This window comes from Thamnophis sirtalis, unplaced genomic scaffold, assembly GCF_051295495.1.
Source record: "Thamnophis sirtalis isolate CommonGarterSnake01/CBP01778 unplaced genomic scaffold, rThaSir2_p1.2 scaffold_11, whole genome shotgun sequence".
In the NCBI taxonomy this organism is placed as follows: domain Eukaryota; kingdom Metazoa; phylum Chordata; class Lepidosauria; order Squamata; family Natricidae; genus Thamnophis; species Thamnophis sirtalis.
This window is the reverse complement of record NW_028261391.1, coordinates 57,077,911-57,092,084: the sequence shown is the minus strand read 5'-3', so window position 1 is coordinate 57,092,084 and position 14,174 is coordinate 57,077,911. Positions and strand designations below refer to the sequence as shown.

The 14,174-nt window shown below is 34.6% G+C and overlaps 1 protein-coding gene across 1 annotated transcript in view; it reads right to left on the bottom strand.

The window, feature by feature from the left end:
- ATRNL1 (attractin like 1) overlaps positions 1 to 14,174 on the bottom strand; it is a 507,336-nt gene that overhangs the window by 330,975 nt on the left and 162,187 nt on the right. Inside the window, exon 21 of the mRNA XM_087725861.1 lies at positions 11,428 to 11,480. Within this exon, the coding sequence (XP_087581987.1) occupies positions 11,428 to 11,480 (53 nt within the window). The remainder of the gene's footprint in view (positions 1 to 11,427; positions 11,481 to 14,174) is intronic.

Sequence of the window (14,174 nt, the reverse complement as noted above, 5' to 3'; positions counted from 1 at the left end):
TAGAATGAGTGACAATACAGAGGTAATTTTCATTTTAGCGCCACAGCTGTAATGAAAAACTTGCTGCTCAAACACATAAGAAATGATTAAAATGTTGCCATGTTATATGAAAAATATTAAAATAAGGTCTTTAGAAAATAATTTTAAAATTGTAAAAGAAAATAGAAAAGTTTTCACTAAAGATCTAAGAAGGTAGCAAAATTAGCAAAACTCAATCCCTAATAACTGGAAAGCAGGTGTGTCAAATTCAATTTCATTGAGAGCTGTATCAGCATTGTGTTTGACCTCGGGAGGCGGGGGGGGGGTGTAGGGCCAGCTATACATCACTCATGTCAGGGATTCCTGTAGCGGCCCAAAAGCTCTGCCAGCAAAAATGGGCTGTTTCCAGGGTGGCCCTGCGGGTCAGATTAAGCACCCCATGGGCCAGATCCGGATTCCAGGCCTTGAGTTTGACACCCTGGTCTAAAGAATGCAAAAGGAACATTGTAAAGGGATGAAATAACAGGTTTACACAGTTTTTCCTCATCATTCAATAAGATCTATTCTTTGCATAAAGCAACCCAGAGTGAACGAACAAGCATTAAGTGAAACAACATAAACTGTGCAGTATTAATTATGGCTAATACTAATTAAGATATTTACAATTTTGCAGTAATTTCTCACTCACAGAGTAACCACAATATTTTTGGTTGTTCTTTGAATCATTTTTTTTATCAATTTTTATTTGAGTTTGGATTTTTTTTACTTAAAACTATATTTTTTGTTATTGTCCAAATCTAAGTCTAACAAAATTACTTTTTCAGTTAATTATTTCTTATTCTTACAGCAATTTACCTTCTGAAAAATCAATTATTTTTAGTTATGAGGCTAACTCTCATAAAATCTTATATTATTACAGAATCCATGCAATCATTAGTTCTGGTATTTGGTTTCCAATTCAGTATTTTTTTAAAAAAAACGTGACCCGTCAAAAGCACGGACGGCAAAAGCGCGATCGACAAAATCGCGCCTTTGACGTCATCACAGCGCGACGAAAAAGATCGAAAAATTCAAATAAAAATTAATAAAAATTAAATTAAAGCAAGCCGATTCACATAAAGGTAAGGGTTAGGGTTAGGGTTAGGGTTAGGGTTAGGTTAAGGGTTAGGGTTAGCTTTAGAGCGTTAGCGTTAGCGTTAGGGTTAGGATAAGGGTTAGCGTTAGGTTTTTCGTTACTTTAACAGTTAGGTTTAGGGTTAGGTTTAGGGTTAGGTTAAGAGTTAGGTTTAGGGTTAGGTTTAGGGTTAGGTTTGGGGGGCTTAGGGTAAGGTTTTCGCTTTATTTTTACATTTTTCGATCTTTTTCGTCGCGCTGTGATGACGTCACAGTGCGCTTTTGTCGAGCACGATTTTGTCCTACGCGCTTTTGTGGTGGAACCAAAAAAAAATCATTATATAATTTTTAAGGTACTTTTTTTATTTCCCTTGTTTTCATTTCACAATTGTTTTATCACAGGTATAAGATCAAATAATTCTTATATTAGTATAACATCAAAGATACTAAAGGGAACCGTGGGAGTCATAATTCAAATATGTGGATTGTTCCCAGTTGCTTTCATTGATTAAGAATTAATTTATTAAACATGTAGCCATTAACTGTTATAGCAATTAACAGTAAAAAATAAAATTAGAAGACAATATAGACAGTAATTCTTCTCTGGCTCTGCATCTGATACCATTTCCAGATAAATTAACAGATCTTTTCTGCAGCAGTGCAAACAGACTGATGATGCGCTTTTGTTAAAATAAAAGTATTTTCCCCCCTTTCTCTAAATTGAAATGAAAGACTGACTCCTTTTCAATATATTTTTCTGGAAGAGGTGAATATTAAACTTCAGTGTTATTAGCTTATTTTTTTTAAAAAAATACAATAACATTTTTAAAATTTAAAGATAGCCAATGTTTTGCTATCAGAATCCGAAACAATATATTCGGTATAATAGTCCTGCCAAGTAGCTACAATCCCAAAACTATGTGGCGGGGAAAGCTATAATTTTTATTTGTAGAAACCCTTATAAAAGCTCTTTAATATCATTTGATTCCAAACAGGACCCTTTTCAGAAAAATGGATTATGCCTGAAGGAGTAGATATTTGCTGCATTCAAAATATAGTGATGGTGCAAGAAAGTGAAAAAAAAATCTGGATGAAAAGTCTAATTTAGATTTTCAGCATGTGAGAAATGATAGTTAAAAAAAAAAGAAATAATGTCAAGGATAAATTGATTTTCAAATGAGGTAAGATAGCAAATGGATTTTGCTAAGTCAGTTTCCTCCCAGGTATTTGTCAAGTAACAGGACGTACAGAGATATCCTTTACATCTTTGTTTCCATAATTACTATTTTATTATGTATTTTTCTCTTGGAATATACAAATACTGTATTTTGACATCCTGAAAGAAGCCGTAACTTTGAGACTGCCTCATTCCTTTGCATAATGGTCCCTGCCACTGCTATTACCCTACAGTTTTATTCCCATTAAAGAGATTGCTTTGGAACATCTATGTAAGAAAGGCAAGCTACCTATATATTATACCTCTTTTCTGAAAACTTAAAGACCAAATACAAAACAAATCTAAAAACATCCACACATGACTAAGGTTTTAATACCCATGAAAAGGTTTTCAAAACTGGAAAATGCTGTACTTTTCAGTACTACAATACTTAGTTATGTGGCATTACAATTATTTCACAATCCCAGGTTTTGCATTTACAAACAGGATGTATTTTCTAATAACATTAAACCATATTTTATTAGTAAACCATCTGCTGAAAACTATTGTCTCTCGTACAGTATGCATAAGATTCGAATCTGGGAAGCAATTTGTTCCACTAACTATCTTTAGATATTAGGAAGAGGGTTTTTTTTCTATATAGCTTTTATTCTTAAATTACCAAACATTGAAAGTACAATGACAGTTTGTGGTGATTATTACTACTACATTTAACTGTAATAAAAATAGCCTCAATCTGCAAAGTCAATTAGTGTCAAACATAATTGCTGGAACTCATTACTCTAAGTCAAGCATGACAGCTTTACAATTATAGGAGGTACTTAGTTTAAACAAATGGGATCCCAGAAGAAAACTTGCAATGAACAGGCAGTAGCAGATAATCAGATTGCTAGGCCATGTCTCTCAGTTCACCTGGACTGTATGCATTGCTTGTCTTGCATTAAGAACCTACTGTTGTTTTAGTTCTTGAAGTGAAATTCCAATGTCATTTATTAAAACTGATTTCTTCTAACATATTCTAGCATTGTTCCCATTTATATTTTAAAACAATGTTCATAAGACATTGAGTTTTAAGTACTGAAGTAGTAAGGCTGCCATCTAGTGCCCAAGGACCCTTTTTTTAGTAATTTCAAAATTGAACTTATACAAAATGTATTATATTACTGTGACACTGCTTATGTGCCAGTTCACATTTGAAAAGAACAGAATAAAGTTACAGTATTCTATTACAAGCCTATTGTATAATATGCTTGTTGTGGAATATTTAATGTAATACTAATTGTTCATATAGGTATAGAAAAATATGTTTTGTTAGTCAATGGCAACACCAGTAACAATAAAAATTAAAAAAAAATAGTTATACCAAAGAAAAATAACGCAAAAGTTGTCTAAATGTTTGAGTTCTGCACAATTCTTGAGTGCACTGGTACAAAAAGAAGGCAGGAAATAGAAAATTTCTAAGATCAGGGTTTTTTAGTTTAAATGGTTTACTTAAAAGTCTGTCTTAAAATTAAGACTGCACGAGAATACACTACTCAGTAGTAGTGTATTGAGTAGCAAATTATGTGACGCACTCAGAGACAAAGAATAATAGCTGATCATTTGTCCTCCTACCTTACCTGGAGTTCTGAAAATTTAAAGGATACTCACTAGTTTCAAATTTATGTTTTGCCTTCAACAAAACATAAGATCTTTGGGCTAGCAGCGAACAGAAATAAAGAAACATAGCATCGTGTTTTTTTGCTGATACAAGGACTCATTCTTCTTTACTTCTGTGTTCTGCTAAGTCGGCAAGAATGGTGGAGAATGAAAAGCATCTATAAACTTCTAAATCAATATCTTCTTTTTATATAAATTTGTTCCACACAAATATAAATATTAAGTCAACAGTACAGTGACTCACTTTTAGAACAAGCTTATTTTACATTCAGTCAAATACAGTTTATGGGCTATTGTCACCAAGGTCATATGTGGATGGATCAAAATTGGCAAGATAGAGTATCTAAAGTCTCTTCCTATCCATTTCCAGACTTTTACATACTTGCAGTTGGTTTATGAATGCTATACCATTGAGTAATAATCAAAGCATAGATTCAGAAGAAAGAAAAGTCATAAACCATGGTAACTGGTTGCAATCTGAAGTATAGATTTGTTATTATTGCAGGACATAGATACCAGAGTCTACTGAAATGAAACTGTGTACCCCAAAATATCAATTAGCCCCTAGGCCAAACTCTCTCTGCTACCATTACTTCTATATACAAACACCCCCTCCCCATCAAATGATAACCTTATCAAAGCTGAGCAATTACCCAAAATTCAGGGGGGGGGAGCAATGGGAGACAGAGCATAGTAACTCAGCTATTCCAAGGCTGACAACCAGGGCAGAAAGAGATGCCCATGAATAGTGTGTGCAAAATACTTGTAAAGTGCATAGTGCATACAAAGTGTGCATCAGATTCCACTTTTCATTAGGAATAATTTTAAAAATTAAAATTGCCAATAATTTATCAAGAATTGTTTAAACCAACATCTGGGAATTCAAGGAAACAGTGAAGTTTATAAATTTGAATAGAACTATAACACAATGTTCAAAAATCACCAGAAATTCATTTGATAGCATGTGTCCAAGTTACAGAAAAAATGTTTAATCTGCATTTTAATAGAAAAAATGTTTTACGTATATTTTTATAGAAGCTATGATCATCTTAATCTTTACTCAAAAAGGACTTTGTTTTGGTCATTGAACTGTAAAACAGACACCTCAACACAGAGATGCATCCAACAAATCAATAAAAATAAACCGAGGGGACTAATTTCAAACATTATTGTTAATAATAATAATAATGGTGGGCAAGGATAATTGACGTGCAAAATATAGCCTCTCATTATCAAGACAACCCCTGCCTTCTCGAGGTGCCCACCGTTTTCCAACAGAAGGGGCTCTGTCGACTCTTGGGCCCGGCGAGCTCAAGTAGTACTCAGCCTAGAATCATGGATCCCGCTGATTCAGGATGCATGCGACTCTACAGCGAAGGGATTGGCGATGCCGTGCCGACGCTAAAGACTTAAGTAAGTAAGTCAATTATTGTTAATAATCCTAGAACCAACACTGTTGGTTCTGACTGTGATGCTCAAGAGAAATTTGTAACTGTAATCAACTGTACATTCTAATATAATTTTCTTAAAATGATGATCAATAAAATCTTTTAGTGGAAGTGTAGTTTGTTAAAACAATAAAGGTGACATCAGTCCTAGTGGTTAATCAGTCCTAGTGAAAAACCATTTAAATATGAGCCAGCAGTGTGCAGCAGCTGCCAAAAAAGCCAACACAGTTCTAGGCTGCATAAATAGAGGGATAGAATCAAGATCTCGTGAAGTGTTAATACCACTTTATAATGCCTTGGTAAGGCCACACTTGGAATACTGCATTCAGTTTTGGTCGCCACGATGTAGAAAAGATGTGGAGACTCTAGAAAGAGTGCAGAGAGAGCAACAAAGATAATTAGGGGACTGGAGACTAAAACATATGAAGAACGGTTGCAGGAACTGGGTATGTCTAGTTTAAGAGAAAGAAGGACAAGGGGAGACATGATAGCAGTGTTCCAATATCTCAGGGGTTGCCACAAAGGAGAGGGAGTCAAACTATTCTCCAAGGCACCTGAGGTAGAACAAGAAGCAATGGGTGGAAACTAATCAAGGAGAGAAGCAACTTAAAACTGAGGAGAAATTTCCTGACAGTTAGAACAATTAATCAGTGGAATGGCTTGTCTCCAGAAGTTGTGAATGCCCCAACACTGCAAGTCTTTAAAAAGATGTTGGATAGCTATCTGTCTGAAATGGTATAGGGTTTCCTGCCTAGGCAGGGGTTTGGACTAGAAGACCTCCAAGATCCCTTCCAACTCTGCTATTGTATTGTATCAATTCCAACCAACTGGCCTTCATTACTTCAAAATCACCTGTTTCTGTAATTTGCCATAATTATCCAAAAGCATAGATTCTAAAACCACATGTATTTCGACTGGTAATATATGAAAAGCTAATCCATAAATTTGGATGCTTCCTTTAACATCTAGAATTCATCAACATCCATCATACAAAACAAATAGGAGAAAATGCACTGGGGTAAAATATTGCATCTGCAGCTTGTGTGTCCTCAAAAAATTATTTTTGTCCATTCTGTGTACATGAACATGTGCCAAATAACTTTATGACTCACTAAATTCATGTTGACTTAAAACAAAATGGATTTAACATACAAACATTACAAAATCATCCTGTAGGCATAAAACTCAAAGGATGCTGAACCAAAATTTTATAGAATTTAGTCTTTCCAGCAACATTCTTTTACTGGGCTCACTTTCCTCTTTTTCCAGAGAGCTGCTTAATAAACTGAAAGTGATATACACTTTATTTCCATTACTTTATCCAAAACAGTGCTGTAACAATTATAGTGAAAATATGCTAAATAATTTGTATTGCATGATTTGTTTTGATTTTGATTTTTAAGACACCTACTGTAGCCATCTGTGATAGAACTGATAATCAGTTACTCCTTTGCCAAAGAAAAATTAATTTCCAGTTTACAATTTTGAAGCTATTGATCGATTTATTTTCCCCTAAGAATAAACTAATGTAGTTAATGCCACATTAGATTTATTCTATTTTAGTGCATTGGTTTTTTTTCTAGCAGCAAAACTTGAATGCAGTCAATATACATGTTCTGCATTTTATAGCCACCTGGCTCATGATAGTGCTCCTACTGTGTGTGAAATCATTTATTTTCTAAATGTGACCTACTGACAAGTTTCTTGAAAACCTCCAGCAGAAAAAATTCAGAGTTTAAAAACCACCAACATAGATAGATTTTCAGAAATATGTAATAATATTGAAATAACAATCCATTTATATTATTTATGAAAAATAAATTATATTTCAATTAACTATCTAAATTGAAGACTATTTTGAATTTATATTTAAGAATTATTATCTATACAAAATACATTATACTGATTTTGTTTTCTTTTGGAAAAATTAAGCTGTGCTAAATATGGCAGATGATGAGAATTTTCTAAAGGTGGTCCCCATAATTTTTTTTTGTAAAAAAACTCTAAAACTATTCATATTAAAGTTTGCTTATCCATCCATTCTACCACTGAAATCTTTTATCTGTTCTTTCCATCTGATATTAAGTAGAGTATTAGTTATTCACTGAGAAAGAAAACCATTCTGGATTTTGCAGTTTCAATTTCAGGACTTATAAACCAAATCCAGATTTGATAAAATAATGATATTTATCAAATTCATTCATTCATTTCCCCATCCAAAATACATTGATTCTATAAAATCCAACTTGTCAAAGCACTTAAGAAAAAATACAATAAATGTATTCAAAAATATTTCTGTTTCTTCCAAAACCAATGGATAATGTTTTTCCATTCCTGCCTATGTTTCACAAAACAAAAAACAATTCTATGTGTTTGCCTTCTTGATGTTCAGACATATGGGAAATCATGAAGCCATTTTCCATGTCCATAATGTACACTATGATTTGAATGGCTGAAATGTTGTACTTACATTTTGAAATGCTGATATGGATTCCAATATGAAGCAATTATCAAAGAGTTTTTTGTATTTCCAAGTGTCTAAATGGCACTTTGAAAATTATTAAATGTTTTAAGTCTTTATTAAAAAAATATAAAAGTTTATGGTTCACCAATTGCCTAAACGTATTTTCATAAGTTACAATTGCTTACAATTTTTGTAACATTATAAAATTCAAAGTTGAATGACCTTTTGTAAAAATAAGTTTTGAATCTCCAAGTAGACAGAATAGAAGAAACAGATGGAGAGGATAGCAAAACTCCAACAGCCTCTGCTACATATCCAAGAGCCTATCATAAAGTTATAATTGCTTTATAAATTTCTGTTGTCAGAGTCAATACTACTGGCAAGGATGGATCTTTGGCATAATATTCTGATAGCTTTTTCAGAGAACATGAATAGTTGAATGCATACCGAAGCAAGCCATGTATAAATGAAGAGAAACTGTTCAATGAAAAACACAATTTGCTTTCATGAAAATGTATGTAGGACTATAATTTTAAAAGTTTCACTAAAGCTCTTCGTCTTATAAATCGATATATGGCATTTAATGTTATATAAGTAGCAACCTTCATATAAAAAATAAGGGCAGTATCTACTGTGAATATATTCAATAGTGCCAGAAAATGCATTCATCTTTCACTTACTATAGAAATTTGTGAAAATGTTCGGTTTTTTGTTTCTTCTCTTTTAATAGATGACAGTATGTATCTGTAACATCTTTTTCTCCCTACTCTTTTCTCCGAGTTCAGCGTCTACTTTTTTTTAATAAACCGAATATTGATCCATTGGCTGCAACAGGAATGGTCCAACCAGTTTGTTTCCTGAGCCTGACATTGTGGGAATGGGAGACACTGTGATTGACCAAAGTCATCCAATTGGCTTTAATGCCTACAGTGGGACTAGAACTCACAATTTCCTGTTTTCTAGCCAACTCTGTCTCTCTCTCTCTCTTTCTCTGTCTGTTTTACTATTTATATTGAATAAAATCATTTCATTTTTTTTAAAAAAAAGCAAAAGACCGGGAGGCTCTCACAACAGTCACTCGAGCCCTTGTGATCTCTAGGCTGGAATACTGCAATGGGCTCTACATGGGGTTGCCCTTGAAGTGCATCCGGCGACTACAGTTAGTCCAGAATGCAGCCGCGCGAGTGATAGTGGGCGCACCGCGGTTCGCCCACGTTACACCTGTCCTCCGCGAGCTGCACTGGCTACCTGTTGGTCTCCGGGTGCGCTTCAGGGTACTGATGACCACCTTTAAAGCACTCCATGGTAGTGGATCTGGGTACTTGAGAGACCGCCTCCTGCCGATTACCTCCCTTCGACCAATTCGATCGCACAGACTGGGCCTCCTCCGAATCCCATCTGCCAGTCAATGCCGACTGGCGACCACACGGAGGAGAGCCTTTTCTGTTGCAGCTCCGACCCTGTGGAACGATCTCCCCACTGAGATCCGTACCCTCACCACCGTCCAGACCTTCCGCGCAGCCCTCAAGATCTGGCTCTCCCAGCAGGCCTGGGGATAGGTTCCTAATTCACCCGCCCGAGTGTTTGATTGTTGAACGAAAGTTGTGTTTTACTATTTTTTTCTTTGTTCACATTTTGTTTTGTTTTTGATGTTGCACTTCCCTCCCTTGTGATTGTAAGCCGCCCTGAGTCCCCTCAGGGAAAAGGGCGGCCTATAAATTTTAATAAATTCAAATTCAAATTCAAATTCAAAATGAAATCGGGAAAATATTGGGGGGGAGGTAAGTTTAAGTACCACTAACAAAAATTATTGAAATATCATTAATACACTAATTGTCAACCTGTATTATGTTGGGGGGGAGGTAAGTTTAAGTACCACTAACAAAAATTATTGAAATATCATTAGTATCATTAATACACTAATTGTCAACCTGTATTATGTCTACCTACACCTATGAGCCAATATAAAACCTTTTCATTACAAAACTTATTCTTAATGACAAGTTATCTTATAAAATGCAATATAAAACTGCTACATCAAAACAAAAACAAAAACATTGCCTAGTATCTTCTTTTTACTATGGCCAAAAATATTTTGGAGAACCCATAAAGTAATGAAGTAACAAATTCAACATATTTGCTCTATGAATTAGTTCTGAGATTTTTAATTATTATAATATATTTTAAATTGGATGGCAGCAAATTCTAGTGTTATATCAGAAAGACTAATCTCTACATCACAATTTTATAAAATGTAGAATTTTATAGCAATATTTATCTTTAAAAGTTCTTTTATTTGTCTTTTTATAAACTTCAAATCTCAAAATATGGTAACCTCTTTTTGCTGCTACAACTAGATAATTTGTGCTGCTTTCCATGGATCTCCCCCTTACTTAAATTTTTAACATGAGAAATCCTATATCTAGCTAATGAAGGATCAAAACAGAATGCAAATGAATTTGAAAAAAATAATAAATTTATTCATAGCGTAGATTTACAATTGATGTAAGTAGTACAAGATGACATAAATCTAAGCCCACAAATTTCTAAATTACTGATAGAAGACAAATAACTTCAGCTATTTAAAAGTGAAGGGGACCTAGGTATGGTACAATTATTCTCAAAGAAAATTTATGAAGCACTAGACTACTAGAGAATTACAATAAGATTTTTCTTTAAGTTGTTCAGTGTTCATAAGTGTTATATCTTCTTCACTGTTTACATTTGGCTGTATTTATTTTTTTAGTTCAAAAAAGTGTTGATATCAAGAATGTCTACAGATACATTCTGTTGGTACCACTAAATCTCACAAACATTCTTGAAATAGTCTATACATGTTTTGTTATAAATTTATTATCATATTTATTTAACTCTAGATACTGTAAATTCATTACATGTTCTTTTTTTGTTTTTTGACTCTTGTATTGACACTTGAATGTAATTAAAATGATTGGCATATCATATTATAATTATCTATAATTATATTTTAAAGCACAGCAACCATTCTGTCAATATCCAGAAGCAAGTTACCATCCTCCTAGTAGAAAGTACAATGATTTATGTTTCAAAGCAATGATACATGTTTGCATATAAAATTTTAATAATTTATCTTGAAATAAATAATAATGATAAGTATTTTGTTTTTCCATACATGTATCTCCTTGCCAAGGAGTTCAGCAAACCTTGTGATAATGTCAAGGTTACTATTTAAGATCTATCCTATATCCAGGGACAGTGTGTTATTATTGCTAAGGCATCAGGATAAAAACGTGGAGACCGGGAGTTCTAGGTCTGCCTTAGGCACAGCTGGATGTTTCTTTTAGCCCTCAGAGGGAGGCAAAGGAAAACCAGTTCTGAGAAACTTGGTGAAGAAAACTGTAGGAACGTCTCTGGGCATGATTGAACAGAAGAAAGAAAGAAAAAGTATCTGTCATAAACTTACCACTTATCAATAGTTTCTAATTAATAGTTTATTTGATAATTAATAACAGCTAATAATAACATATCAGAACTGGTCTAAAATAGATTTTAGTGTGTATATTATTTAAAAGGAAGATAAGAGTAAAATGAAATATACAAATACTTACAGTAACATGTTCCCCTGAGTGGATTACCAAGATATCTATTTTCAGAGTCACAACTGCAGGGAAAAAAGACAAAACAAAGGCTAAACATCTGATCATTATAAACAATACAGCATATTGAATATATTAAGTATAACATTCATACAGCCAATAAAACAAGAAAACAAACATAGCTGAAACTATATTTTATTTTGTCAGCATATCCAATAATGTCAGCCTCTATATCGCTTTGCTTGCTATCGCTGCCATAATTATGGGGAGGGAGGGGGTTTCGGTATTTGGGAGGGGACTCATGCTGGAGGTGATTTCTTGGGATGAAGAGGGACCATCTTCTGTGCATGCTGAATGGTCCTGTTTAGGTCTGGTCAAGATCAACCGTCTCTGCATACCAGATGGATGAGGCCACTTGAAGATGCACCCCACATGACACCCTTGGGGGCTAGAGATTGGACATTTAACTTGAGGTTATTGGGGGAGAGGGATTTGGGTAAACTTTTGATATGTACAATTTCATGCCTTTTAGCCTCAGATCTTGCTTTATTTACGATGCTATCACTTTATATTCAGTAAAAGTATCTTTTCTCTAAAACAATGGAATTGGAGGTTTCCTTTCTTGAATTTTGAAGGAGGCACGTTTGACAAATAATGTATTTCTATGCCTTTATACAAATGAATTTAAATTAGAATATGTAATTCCCTCATCAACCCATTTTAATCCTACAATAATCCTCAGCATGTATAGAGGATATGGAATACATTGGATTTTTGTTGCATATTTGGGTAAATTATACTTGTTTGATGTTAGTTTCCATTTGGTTTGAGTTTTATTCCTAGCAAGCTAGAAAAAGCTAATGGAACTACATGGAACAAAATGTGTTAATCGCTACTATCTGTGTTCCTGTATCATTTTTTATGTTGCATCTTTGTTAATTAAATTAATTATGTTTATTAAAAGACAATAGAATGTATTCAGATCTAATTACAGGCATAAGCCAAACATAGGGAATGGTTACTGCAGCCGGAATAATGCTAATTCTACTAATATAATATTACAATAGAGTACAATTAGCTCATCTTTCCCACCTGGTTTACTTATAAGACTGAAATAAATCTTGCAAGTTTGAAAGTTTCCGTCTTCCTTACAGCCCAAGAAATTAACCCCTTTTAATCATCACTTTCTTATTAATTTCAATAAACAAGGGAACTGAACCGCTCTCAGTATTTTCCCATTGTTTTCCAACTTGATTGTGACTAGTACAAGAGAATAAATTAAATGTTCAAATATATGCTTATTTTATTTCAGAAAGCATTAGTGCCCTGGCATGACACCAAAAGTACATTTCTGAGACAAATGGAAGAACATTTTTAAAATGTTAACTATAAAATCTATAATATGTTCCAATAAGATTCAATCTATCACATTCATCGAACTATTTATAGTTTTTTCCAACTGTTCTCTATTGACCTCTTTGAAGATCAAGTACATGCTGCTGTTCAACATTTGTCAATGTTCCATGTCTACAGATAGGTCACTATACTCACATCTTATTTTCTATACATTTCTCCTCTTCCTTTTTTGAGTAAAATGGCCCAATGCACAAACAAGAAGTCTGTTCCTGAACTTCCGGTTTGCACATTGGGTTGCTTTTCACCCTCCAGAGGCTTCAGGGAATCCTCCGGAGAGCAATAAATGACCGAAAATGAAGGCCAAAATCATCTGGCCAACTTATGCATGCGTGCTGGAGCTGACAGGTCAACGCCTTGCGTGCCCTAAGAAATGGCTCCGGGTGCCACCTGTGGACATGTGCCATAGGTTCACCATCACGGCCCTATAGAGTTGGGAGCTAATCTTCAGTACTTTTTACAGGAACAGATACTATCATTTTTTTAAGGAAAATAAGATGGCATATTCAAAACATGATTGAAGTTCAATTTATTCTGATTCATTACCTTGGAAAACAAGATATCTGTGTAGAAGGAAATCCAGCAAAATTCAATATGTTGGCTGTCACAATTAAAATAATTATTTCTTGCAAGTGTCTCGTGCTTGTCAGTCTTAAAACAGATTCTATTTGATTTCATGATAACATCTTTCCACTAGAATATTATGCATTTTTACTTATGGCTGTGATAAATTAGGCTGTTTTGGAATATTCTGTGTTTTATCTATTTGTTACTTTGGAAATACATTTTTGGCATAACAGTTTTCAAATATACCTTGAATAATGGATTTATTTTGGCTTACTATTGAAGGTTGTATTTAGAAATATCTTCTGTAAGTAGAAAGCATACTGGGCATTTTTCCAGGCTTCCATAGGAAAGAGTAGTACCGTATTTATCGGCGTATAACACGCAGTTTTAAAACTAAAATTGGAAGCTTAAACCCTGCCTGCGTGTTATACGCCGATCTCAGCCTGGCGGCAGCGTCACACAGACTGTGGAAGGAGGGGGAGAAGGAGGGAACCAAAGAGAGCTTTTACCGAGTCTGCGCCCCACAGCCAGGACCGTCCTGGCGCCTCCAGCCGCGTTTCTTCCTGCAAAGCCATTCGGGCAACCCGAGAGTTCCGCTTGACGCCAGAAGGGCTTTGCAGGAAGAAACGCGGCGTTTCTTGTGTGTGTGTGTGTGTGTGTGTGTGTCTGTCTGTCTGTCTCCGCCATCCCCAACCTCTACACCTTGCAGGACTGCTGCGCCTTTGAGAAGCCGGGGTGGGGGGGAGAGGGGGATGGGAACGACGCCTAACCCCCACCCA